The 12,931-nt window shown below is 42.1% G+C and overlaps 2 protein-coding genes across 5 annotated transcripts in view; one reads left to right on the top strand and one right to left on the bottom strand.

Annotated features, from left to right (window-relative positions):
* LOC131236972 (callose synthase 9) overlaps positions 1-12,931 on the bottom strand; it is a 181,408-nt gene that overhangs the window by 48,694 nt on the left and 119,783 nt on the right. For 3 of the 4 annotated variants that reach the window (XM_058234558.1, XM_058234561.1, XM_058234559.1), the window contains 4 exons: positions 12,563-12,697; positions 10,777-10,845; positions 10,522-10,708; positions 10,252-10,366 (listed from right to left, as the gene is read on the bottom strand). In XM_058234558.1, the coding sequence (XP_058090541.1) occupies positions 10,252-10,366; positions 10,522-10,708; positions 10,777-10,845; positions 12,563-12,697 (506 nt within the window). The remainder of the gene's footprint in view (positions 1-10,251; positions 10,367-10,521; positions 10,709-10,776; positions 10,846-12,562; positions 12,698-12,931) is intronic. The other variant, XM_058234560.1, reaches the window with a different exon arrangement.
* Positions 3,288-4,108, top strand: LOC131236974 (uncharacterized). The gene is made up of 2 exons (XM_058234564.1): positions 3,288-3,791; positions 3,878-4,108. Exons 1-2 carry the CDS (start codon positions 3,503-3,505, stop codon positions 4,018-4,020), a joined length of 432 nt encoding a protein of 143 aa, XP_058090547.1. The 5' UTR covers positions 3,288-3,502; the 3' UTR covers positions 4,021-4,108.

Genomic DNA, 12,931 nt, shown 5'->3' with positions numbered 1-12,931 from the left:
AGGTTGTTCCAAAATCTTTATGGCCCCCAAAAAGTTTTTAATGGTCATAGTTCATTCAACACTGTTTCTTGTAATGTGGTCCAATTGAGATTGGGATATACCTCTTCTTTTTTTTTCCCCTCATATCATAAAATTATCTATAAAAATAGATGGACGGCATGGATGAAACACATACCTCGTGATGGGGCCCACAGAGCACGGCAAGGGAGTAGCCAAATCCGTTTCCGCAGTGTGCGGATCAGGGACGCGGATTTCCTGCGGAAGACTTTCCCTGTGTTCCTGTGCTGCAAGCTCAGGTAGGGCAGGTGGGAACCACTGTGATGTTTGTGAGAAATCCTCTCCGTCCATCTTTTTTTTAATTTCATTTTAGGACTCGTAAAAAATGAACGGTATCCAAAGCTCAAGTGAACCGTACTAAAGGAAAATGTGGTTTGGGAAATTCCTACCGTTGAAACCTTCCTGGGTTCAACAGTGATGTTTAGATACCATCCATGCCATTAATAACGTCATTACTATTGGGATGAACTGAAAACAAATATATTGGCATGAATCAAAACTTCTGTGGCCCCACGAATATTTCAACTGTGGATGTTTAATTATCACATTTTAAGCTCACTTGAGCTTTAGACACGGTTCATTTTTGGCATCATGTCCTAAAATGAACTCACAAAACAGATGGACGAGGAGGATTTTTCACAAATATCACAGTGGGCCCCACCTGAGCTTGCAGCGCTACGCCCTGCGAATTGGGCGCGGATTGGATACTGACAAGATTCGTAGCCAAAGGGGGCGCTACTGAAGTGACGTCACCAAGCTTTGTGGACGCTGCCATGATGCATGTGTTGAATTCATACCGTCCATCCATATGAAGAGAGAGTTTTATGGCATGAGAAAAATAATGACATAGATCTAAAGTTCAAGTGGACCCCAACATAGAAAACAGTGGGGACAGTGATCCACCGTTCAAAACTTCCTAAGGGCCATAGAAGTTTCGGATCAAGCTTATATTTTTGTTTTCACTTCATCTATCTCTATGTTAACTTATGAATAGGTTAGATCTAAAAAATACATAATGGTAGGCCATATAAATATTTCAACGGTGGGTGTGACTGATCCCACAGTTTTCTGCAGTGGGTCCACTTTAACTTTAGATCTATCTCATTTCTTTTATCATGCCATAAAGCCATCTTTACAAATGGTTGGACGGTATGGATACATGGCGGGGTCCATAGAGCTTGGTGACGTCACTTCAGTAGCGATTTGGTTACTGACCTTGTCAGTATCTAATCCACGCCCAGCCAAAGGAAACGGATTGGCTACGCCCCCTGCCACCAGCCAATGGCTGGTGGTCAGTGATCTGTGGACCGCAGTCCCACCATGATGAATGTGTTTCATCCATGCCGTACATCTATCCAAATCATGGGTCCATTTTGGATGGATCATAGCTTGAAAATCACAGCAATGGAGAAAATTTTAAACCATTTAATCTTCCCCATTGAATTTCTAGATGACACCATTGTCATTTTATCCCTCCGATTGGCCACTTAGGATCATCTTATCCGTCCTGTTTTCGATTCATGATCTGTTTCTAGTGGGACTAGCGATATGGATAGTCTGGATTGGCCTAAATTTATATGTTTCATTTTTTCATCTAGTACTCTATAAGTAAATACAAAAACAGATGAACGGCGTGGATATAGAATAAATACATCAAGGTGGGCCCCACAATCAGGACCGCACTGTCGTGGATGAGGCTGGGGCCGCACATGCAGATGCATTCATAAAGTAAAATCCAATCCGTCCATCCTATGAAACGGTGAATTTTACTACAAATTCCCAAAAATCAGGATGATCAATTAATTAAATGGGCTACACCAGAGGGAACAAGTTGGGAGATAACATCCACCCTTTATTTACATGGACCCATCATGTTGTATGTATAAATCACAATAGGCCCCATAAAGTTTACTCAGTATGCAATCTGCAGACTCTTTCCTCAATTGTAACCTATATGAAATTTTGATTTGAGCTAACATCTTAGCCCTTGAAATGATTTGGGCTTATTACACTGAATACGAGCCGACGCACTTTTTTTTTGTCGATTATTGCAAATTTGTATACTACTAGGGAGCAAAATGTCATCTGGATCGGGAAAAGGAGCAAGGGACATTGGGTGGAAACATGGACGGTCAGTGGAGGGGAATAAATATGGAGCCATATGCAACTATTGGGGCCAAGTGATACGGAGTGGAGTGTCTAGGCTAAAGGAACATTTGGCAGGGGGATACAAAAATGTGAAAGACTATCCAAGTGTAACAAGGCCAATGAGAGAAGAGATGAGAAGAGTGTTGACTGAAGCGAAGTCACGCAAGCTGCAGCAGAATGATTGGGAGAGGGATATGAGAGAGGAGCTACGAGGCACTGGACGGGGCATAGGTGCTATCGACGAGCATGTTGATGACGATGATGACATGATCGCATACCCCGATGACTGTGTTACGGCTCGAGAAAGGAGTGATTTTAGCCAAGTGATTCGTGAGTCTCAGGCTTCAGAGTGGGAAGGGGAGCAAAGAAGACGGGTTGATGAGAGTAGGCCGTCATCTAGGACATCCAAACATGAGGCTGGTGGGAGCAGCAGACGATTTGAGGGAGGCAGCGGGCATGGCCTACAACGCACGCAAAGCGCTCCTGTCCCAGATGCACCCATCGCAAGCGTTAATTAAAAAAGATTAAAAAATGTGGAGCAAAGGGCTCAAGGAGAAAGTGGGTGGCGCTATATCTAGGTGCTTCATCTCAAGCCATGTACCAGCAAATGCAGCAGTCAGTCCTCACTTCAAAAATATGATTGAGGTGCAGCGTGCCAGGCCTAGCGTGAAGCCTCCCACCCCACAGGAGATTCTTGGCGTCTACCTCGATCGGGAGCACGAGGAGATGCAGGCTTGGGTACATAGACTCAAGCTGAACTGGAAACAGTACGGGGTGACAATCATGTGTGATGGGTGGACGAGACCCACGAAATTATCCATTATCAATTTTATGGTGTACTGTAGAGGACAACCGGTTTTCCTCAAATCCATTGATGCATCAGCCAGAATAAAAGATCATGAATACATATATGCTCTCCTAAAAGGAGTGATTAGAAATGTTGGGTCCCAGCATATTGTCCAAGTTGTGACAGACAATGGCAGTGCGTTCGTTAAGGCGAGAAAGAAATTGATGAGGAAGTTCAATCTCTATTGGACCTCGTGTGCGGCACACTGCATTGATTTAATGCTCAAGGAGATAGGCCAGAGGGATTCTGTCAAGAAGACTATCCAGGATGCGAGGAGAGTAACAAACTTTATATACAATCACTCATGGTTGTTGGCTGCAATGCGTGAGTGTTATAAAGCGGACATCGTTAGACTAGGCGCGACACGGTTCGCCACGAACTTCATTGCACTCGACAACTTATACAGGCACCGCGTGGGGTCTCATAAATTTGTTCAGATCTGAAAAATACATGGAGTGGAATCAGAGGAAGACTGAGGGTGCAAAGACCTGTTCGAAGATCGTGCTTTTCGATTCCTTCTGGGATAAAATTCACAACGTTGTTTCCTTCCTGCATCCGATGTACAAGGTCCTACGAGCCGTAGATAATGAGATGTGGCCTCCGATGGGGTCAATGTATGAGCTTATGAGAATTATGAGCGAGGGGATAATGACTACAATCCCCAATTCGTATCAGTGGGTGATCAGTATCATCGATCATCGATGGACAAGGGCTCTCGAGAATCCACTCCACCAAGCCGGTAAGTTTATTAATATAACTGAGAACTTTAAATATCACTTCTGTTTGCATGTTAATACAACTAAGTAACTAATATTTGGATTTCAGCATACTACCTGAATCCTAAATTTCATTATAAACGTCGGCTCCATGAGAATCAAGATTTGACGATGGCCGTCCACGAGGCGTTCGAACGATTGTTCCCAGAATCGACAGCGCAAGCAGATTTCGGTAACCAGGTAATGCAATAAATTTTCTTCCTTATAGCCTCTAGAAATATGGGTGATTAAAAATAATGACCTGTGAATCCGTGTTTACAGTTGTTGCGGTTTAGGGATGTGAGGGATACATTCTCATCCGCACTAGCAAAAGCATCGACTGAAATGATGATATCGGGTGAGTATGGTAACATAATTAGGTAATTGCATTTTTCGTTTAAACTTCAAACTAAAACAAGCTCCTCATGGATATATATATATATATATATATATATATATATATATATATATATATATATAAAAAAATAGTATATATATATATATATATATATATATATATATATATATATATATATCGGTGAGTGGTGGGCGATGTACGGAATCGACACGCCCGCACTGCAGCTATTGGCAGTCCGTGTTCTCGCACAGATTGTATCATCTTCACCATGGTATTCCAAATCGGTTACGTAACGACCGTAATGGCCGTTACGCGTTACGGGGTCGAAACGGCCATCACAGAAAAACACGTCGTAACGGCCCTGTAACGGTCTCGTAACGGTCCAGGAACATTTTTCCAAAAAAAAAAAATGGCCGTAACGGCCGATACGAGGGTCGTAATGGTCGTTACGGCCCGTATCATAACGATAACGGTGGTGGCTGTTACGGCCACCATTACCGTTACGGAACACCTTGATTTTCACCATGTGAGAGGAATTGGAGCACATGGTCACTCATACACACCAGCAAGAGGAATAGGCTAGCATATGGGAAGCTGCAAAAGCTCGTTTACTGCCACTACAATATGAAGTTAAGAGAGAGGCAGTTGCGGGTAAACCGAGACATTGAGGAAAATCAGGACCCGCTGGACCTGTTGTCTATAGGTAACATGGCACAGATAGGTGATGATGATGAGGACCCACTCTATGAGTGGGTCAAATCAGCTGATTTAGATGATGCAGAGGGAGGCCCTGCTCCACAAGTAGCCGAGGGAGTAACGACTCTAGGTATTGATGTCGATCAGGTATTAATCGAACAGAAGGCAGATACAGACTCCATTAATCCTTTGGTGAGGAGTTCGGCACGTTCCAATGAGGGTGAGGAAGCATCTTCATGGCCCCCTCCCCATCATCAAGTCTTAGTGAGTGATGATAATGATGAGACTCAACCCCAACTCGACACTGGTGCTGGGAACGACGATGACGAGGGAGGGGACGGAGGCACCGACACTAGTATAGGTAGTACTATTGGGGGTGGGGGTGGCAGTGGTGGGGGGTACACGACGACTCAGAGCTAACGATCTGTTGGCCAATTCACTGAGGAACAGAGCTTTGACCTTGCCACTTAGGACATGGACCATGGATCTCGTCCACCATCCAAGGCGAGAGCATCGGAGCTCACATATATATTCGAGCGTCGTTCGAAGAAGAAAGCCGGACGCGCCGCGGCTAATGCTCTCACACGTAGCTTGTCATCTATAGACATAAGTTCAAATCAGGAGAGCTCCACCTCTGTCCCACCTTATGCTCATGGGGGATATCACGGGTGATGAGGACATCGTGCACACGCACACCTGCACACCACCACCCGTACGCACGTACGTACGTAGAAGGAACCCACCATCGATCTAGCTCGATGACGACGTCCAGGGAGGGCCTCTAGTTAGAAAAGTTTTGATTCAAAAAAAGTGGGCGCGATTGTCAAGAAAAGCTCATCATGGGATCTCATGATCGTGGCCCACTCGTCGGGTATGGCCATGGCAACTCTGACATTCAGTCACGCTCATCTACCCATGGGTACAGGCAGCTGGAAGATAGTTCTTCAAGTCATGACCCTTTGACAGGAGGATATTCGGGGTACCCATATGACTAGTAGTAATACTATCAAGGAGTTGGGGTTGGACTTGATCTGTTCCCTCAATACCCTGCTCATGAAATGCCGTTGATGTATGTCACGCAATTCCCACATCTAGGCATACTCGTACAATTTGGGGAGGATGACTATCAGAAGTACATAAGAGAGTTCCTCAATTGGTACGAGCAGAGGATGACATGGGAACAGTACAGTCAACATGTTGGGTAACAGTACTATCAACTGCCACGGGATCCGGGCAATGATTACGAGTCACCTCGTCACTCTATGTGGGGATGAAACATGGCCAAAAATGTGTATTTTTTTTAATTCATTTACTTTTGCATGTCTTAATTGTTGTAAGCTTTCATTTGTATTATATAAACTCATTTTTGTAACTATTTGAGTGATTTCTTACGACAATGCATGCTTTTTGGCCCCCATTAAATGGAAACTTCTAATTTAATGCATTCATTTTGCAAATTTTTCATTCCATAAAATGTAAATATGTGTATTTAGGCATGTCTTGAAGTTTCACTGAAAAATTCCACTATTTTCACCATGTTTCCCCCTTTTTCCCTGCATTTCCGGTTATCGACGATAACGATATTATATCTTTATCTCCGGCCAGCGAAACTTGTAGCGATACCGACAACTCGAACACTGCTCTCATGTTAGATAACCTGAGAAGATAATCGCGTGCTTTGAAGCAGTTTCTGGTTTGAAAGTGAATATGGGAAAGAGTGAAGTCTTGGGTATCCATTTATCCCAAAATGAGGTTTCTTTGTTGGTGTTAATTATCAGCTGCAAGGTGGGATCTTTCCCCTCCTCTTACTTGCAACTCCCTTTATGCATAGCCAAACCTCCTTTACACCTTTGGGATAAGGTAGTTGAGCGGATAGAAAGAAAATTGGCGTCCTAGAAGAGTCGTTACCTATCATGGGGTGGGAGGCTCACTCTCATCAAAGCGACTTTTTCCAACATGCCACTTTACTTAATTTCCCTTTTCAAATGGCCAAGTTCGGTTAGAATCAAGTTGGAGAAACTCGGAAGAGATTTCTTTTGGAGAGGCAGTTTTGAAGGCTTCAAATTTCACCTTCACAGATGGGAAGATGTGATGCAGGACATGAAAATTAAATATGATATGCGAGATTTCAGGCTTAAGATCACATTAGTTCAAAAACAATTACACAAATTCCATATCCCACATGAAAGTCCAAACATTCAATTAAGGGGAATCTATGCGGGTCCAGGCCTACACATGATAGGGCTGGATCAATAAAAATTATGAACCAAACGATACTCAAAGATAAGAAATAATCATCCACACATGCATAGTAATCAGTCCCTAATCCAAGTGATTCACCAATTTCAAATCAAGGAACCCTAGGGTAAGAAAATGGGCATAAAATTGGGGATTTGAGTAATTTAGGGTTAGGTTTAGGGATTTTGGGTGAAAACAGAGTGAAAGAGAGGAGAGACGAACTAGAGAAGTATCGCACGCGTGGACAACAACAATGGCCCAGACGCACGTGCGTGTGATCACGGCCGCATGTGTGTGGGGCCCACTATTCAGAAAAAGGCCACCTTGGCCCTGGTCGGCTAGGGATGGACTCCAAAACCCCCAAATCTCAGCTCGATCCGATGTACGGTTTGTGCGTGGTGCTCCGTCGAAGTTTCAGCCCTCCTGTAGGGCCAGATTCTGAAATTCTGATGTGGAGAAGAAAATTGCTGCAATAGATGATTCGAAGTGTAGATGATGGGGTGAGATGAGAAGAAGGGATGGTAGAAGATGGGTAGTAGAGATGGCGATGGTTGGGGGCGAATTGGGATAGATGTGGCTTCGCACCACGGTAGTTAACCCTTCGATGAAGGGAGGGCTTCACACCCAATTAGGTTTCACAACTGAGATAGTAGGAAAACGCAGAATTTTTATTAATCTTCAATGAATCAAAAGAACTACAAGGGGTGTCTATTTATAGGAAAACCCTATACCCCAAAACTAGCACCATGTGCGCAACCTATTACTTGGCGATGAAGTAAACTAAAATAAAAACTAAACAAAGAAATCTAAAGCGTTCACGATGTTCTAAATAATAACAATAAGCAAAATCTAAAATATGAAATCAATCCGACTAGCGGGCCATGATCATGAGATCCCATGATGGGCTTTTCTTGATTATCGGGCCCATTGTTTTGAGCAAAAACTCCGTCTTCTAGCATGGGGGCCCTCCCTGGACATCGTCATCGATCCAGATCGACGGTGGGGCCCTCCTTCGTGTGTACATGTGTAGGGGGCGGCGTGCGTGCGCGTGATGTCCTCATCAAGATGTCTGTAATCCTATATCAAAAGGCGGGGCTAGGCTGCGAGATCTCTTCAATATGAATTGTACTTTGCTAGGGAAATGGCTTTAGAGAAATATCATTGCTTCTAAGTATGGGCTGGCCCCGGGAGGATGGGAAGTAAAGGAGTTTCCACTTTATAGGGCTTCAAATAATTGGAAGTCGACTATGGAATCTTTGGCGGAATTTAGAAAAGGTATACCCTTCTCTCTAGACGATGGCACTTAGAGCTATACACGAGTCGAACCGAGTCGAGCTTGGCACAGCTTGACTCGGCTCGACCACTAGCTAACCCTAGCTCGAACTCCACTCGACTTGGTCCTTAAGCTTGAGTGGCCAGCTCAGCTTAGTTCGGTCAACAACTCGGGCTAGTTCGAGCTCGTGCAGCATTTTCTCAAACACATGAAGTGCACCTTCAATTTCTCACAGTATGTAAAACAACAACAACAGTTTACAAGTATTTCATCAAACACTCAGTAGGCAACATCAAAATAAAGATACAAGGGTCTCTGTTTCATATTCATAACTTCCTCACCACCAGCCGACACTTCGTTAAGTCATTTCATCAAACACTTGGTGAGCAACATCAATATGAACCGAGTCACTGAATTGGTTCGATCCAAGTTCGATTCGAGTTGGGGTTCGATCCGAGTCGAGCCGAGATTGGGCAAGCTCAAAAATTTCGAGCTAAAAAATAAAAAATAAAAAAAATATCAGCTCGACTTGGTTCGAACTTAGTTTCGAACTGAGTCGAATTGAGCTTTTTCGAGTCGAGTCGCGCAAGCTAACCGAGCTAACTTGGTTCGTGTACAGCTCTAATGGCACTAGAGTTAGATTTTGGGAGGATGGGTGTTGTGGCGACCTTCTTCTCTCTCAATTCTACCCCAACTTAGCTTGGCTTGCTTTTACAGCAAATATTAAGGTGTCAGAATGCTTTTCGGGGTAGGGAAGTAATATTTGTTGGTGTCCCTTTGCAAAAGAGATTTGACCAATATGGAAATTGAAGATCTCTTATCCCTTTTAGAAAGGAATTTATCTTCTAGGTGGAGGGATGAAATGGTGTAGAATTTTCACAGCTCAAGGAAATTCACAGTTAGCTCCTTCAAGATGATCCGATCGTCTACTTCTACAGGTGATGGGGTGAATCATGCCTATCATTTTTGGCATTATGATATTCCCCCCATGGTTGCGGTGTTCTCTTGGCTGGTAGGTACAAAGAAAGTTCTGACGATAGATAATCTTCGAAAGCGAGCTATGGTTATCCCTAATAGATGTTACCTGTGCAAGCAAGATGCGAAGACAATTGATCATTTGTTTATTTTCTGCTCCATCACGTCCAAAGTGTGGTATCATTTCTTATCTTCTTTCAGTTCATATTGGGTTATGCCTAGTAATGTGAACGATTTTCTTGGGCATGGCATGGAGGAGGGCTACTCATAAAAAAAAAAAAAAGGGACGCTTTGGCATATGGTTCTTCTAGCTATTTGGTGGGGGATGTGGAATGAGAGGAATAGGCGCTGCTTTGAGAACATTTCTTGGTCCGCGGAGGCTATGATCATGCTTTTGAAGGCCTCCCTTGGTGAATGGGCCTCTAATCTCAAAAGCATTGATTGATTGCTGTTTGTTTTCCTCTTGTTTTTTCTTTGGGCCTTTTCCTTTTGTGTATTCTTTTCTCACTGGTGGTTTCTAGCGGGCCTTCAATAAAATTTCGTTACTCTTCAAAAAAAGAAAGTATGTATCAATGGGGTGATATATATTGAACATAACTATAGCAAACACAAAATCAGTCTTTAAATGTAGCAGCAGATGCAAAAGAGAATTCAATGACATATCATCCACACCACCACTATCATATGAAAAAGCAAGAGTTTCAGGCCATATATCATCACCAAGACCATCATCATCATCTTCTAAGCCGTATCCCAATTGCTTAGCAAAAGTTTCATAAGAGACAAGTGTTGCATACCCATACAGGAAGAACTTTCAAAGATGACCGTCAGGAAATTGGCAGGAAGGAAAGAAATGTAAAGAATAGAGAAACGAGAAATATGATAAATTCAAGAAAACACTAACCTTATCTTTTCCGTGGATGTCTGCCTTCACAAGTTTTGAGTAGAATTCAGTGTGAACTTTACCATCCTTTAGAGTCTCAACATTATCAATGAAAGCAACCCTAAGAGCTTCATTCCTGTTGAAAGATAATCTAAAACATTAGATTAATAAAAAGTAACTGCAATAATGTGTTAGGTTTGTAACAAGTAGCAATTCTGCATGCACAATTTGGACTCAAGGAATAAAGCATGGGAAATGGTCCAAACAGTGGTATCATATTTGAAAACATACCGCTGCATTAACAATGCAATATCTGCAGCCTCTGGCTTTTGTTCTTCCTTCTGTTTCCCGTAAATTTGACAAGTGACAACATATGTAAACTTCAAGTCCGCTTGGGCTCGAGCTTCCGGAGACAACTCAAAGCCCTGAGTGTCAGTTGCATCATTACCAGAAAGTGTTGCCTCCGTGTCTGTCATTTCTAGACGAGCTGAGAATGCTTTATAACATGTATTAAAAAGACGAGATATGATACAGAAATGTACAAACCTCCAGATGTCAACCTTTCCAAGTAACTTTGAAGCATGAGGGCCTTTCTATAGTACATCATGCCACGAACTGCATAATCTCCAAATAAGTAAACAGTGACATACAAAGTTTATCCGCTAGCTAGTACATTCGTTAAATAAGCAACTTAACATGAGACAATATCGTATGCCACAAGTATAGACCTAGTATATACAAAATTTATATGTATCAGGAAACCCCAACAAACCACCACTCAAGGTGCATGATGAATCTTCTTTTACTTGCATTCATGTCATAATATATGTGCATGTGAGTAAAATAAAAATTGTGAAAATTAACCCACCCTCATCCCTCCTTATACTCCAAATATCGTCTTGGACACGACAAGATGCTGATACCAGTAGTGGATACTTGAACAATTTTTATTTTTAAAAAAATTAAACCCTATTGCATTCGATTCATTATTATGAAATTCTGGTGACTTAATTACATTCTTGTCATCATATATGTGCATGTGAGTACAGTAGAAATTTTGCACAGTAACTGTCCTCTACATATCATATTGGACATGGCACGATACCAATGCCTGTAGGAAATTTTTAACTAGATTATCTATTTTTAGGTTCATTATTTTTGAAATTCTCACAATTTACTTGCCTTCTTGTCATAAAATATGTGCATGCGAGTAAAGAAAAAGTTGCGAACATTAACCTCCCTCCCTTGATATGCTCAACATATCATGTTGGAAACAACACAATACCAATGTGCACATGGGTACTAGAAGATTTTGCACCTCCCTCCCTAATGAAAATAGAATCAATGAATTTAACAAAATTGTCTTCTACGATCTTTAGCTCTTCTAGGAAATGTTGCCCCACAGAGGCTAGGGAGTGAATTCCATCATCACATTCCTCGAAAGGCTACCAAGCTAGAAAATGCCATTGTGGTGAAAGGGATTCAATAAAGTGCGTATTTCATAAAATTATAATTGGAGAACAATGAAAAGGAGAAAATGTAGTAAAAGGTAAAGGGGAGAAAACTGCAAAAGTCCAAAAAAATGTTGTGGTTTTGCTGCCCAGGTACATTTATTGCATTCAAACACTAATGATTATGGTATTTTAAGAAGGCCTGGATCGCACATCACCCTTATGTGTGCAAATCATTGGATATTGAGATGGATTTGCCGAGAAATAGAAGTGGGTGAGTTTCGAAGCTCCAACCCCTCAAGTCCTCAAGGAGACCTAGACCTACACTAGATTAAAAGCTTACAACTGATTGCACTCAGAGGTAAGCTAAACTTGGCCAAGTTCTTTCTAGTAATCCATGTGCATTTAACATTGTGGTCAATGTGATGAGTTGGCCAACCTTCTAGGCCAACTGTCCACGGCACAAACTCAGTGGGAACCACATGATGTGGAACTTGGATCTCACACCCGTTTGCCATGTTGGCACATGTGGTGGTGTATATATGGGTTGTTTATACATGTGGATGGGATTAACAAACTCCTCTTTTACCAAAGAAACCACCAAGTGGAGATTTGCCAATGATTTTAGACTATGGTTTGCAACAGCTAGACATCCACTAATGCTAGTATACTAAACAAGCAAATACAGATCACCACCATCATCATTGCCTTGTCCCAGCTATTTGGGGTGAAAGAAGCACATACGCTTAAGGTGCAAAAATAGATGGGTACATGGATAGAAAGATGGAAGTAACACTAAAACATTCTTGAAAACAAGTATGAGCTGTGCAGAGAAACATGTGGCTTAAAAAAGAAAAGGAAAGAAAAGAAAACTGATTTACCAGTTCTTGCTAATGTTTGTCCACGATAAGAAGCCCAAAATCGAAGTTCAAGAACATCATTCGGATTATCAAAAAGTTCAAGGTCTTGTGCATTTTCATCTCGGCCGATTCGAGCAAGAAAGTTCCTCCATTCATCTGATCCATTGCAAGGGTTAAAATAATAACATCAGGATTTCAGAAAGCAATTTACGAAAGACAACACCGAACTTTGCAAAGAAAAATGAAAAAGAAAAGAAAAACACTTCCATTGACTTGACTGAGCACATCCTTAAACACTAAGAAAAAGATGCATGCGCATTAAATAAAATTCTTTGCTGATCATCTGAGTTGCTTTATAGATGAGTCTTACAAGATTTTACACTGCATTCT

Source organism: Magnolia sinica, chromosome 2 (genome assembly GCF_029962835.1).
Source record: "Magnolia sinica isolate HGM2019 chromosome 2, MsV1, whole genome shotgun sequence".
Classification (NCBI taxonomy): domain Eukaryota; kingdom Viridiplantae; phylum Streptophyta; class Magnoliopsida; order Magnoliales; family Magnoliaceae; genus Magnolia; species Magnolia sinica.
This window is presented reverse-complemented; position numbering and strand designations above follow the sequence as displayed.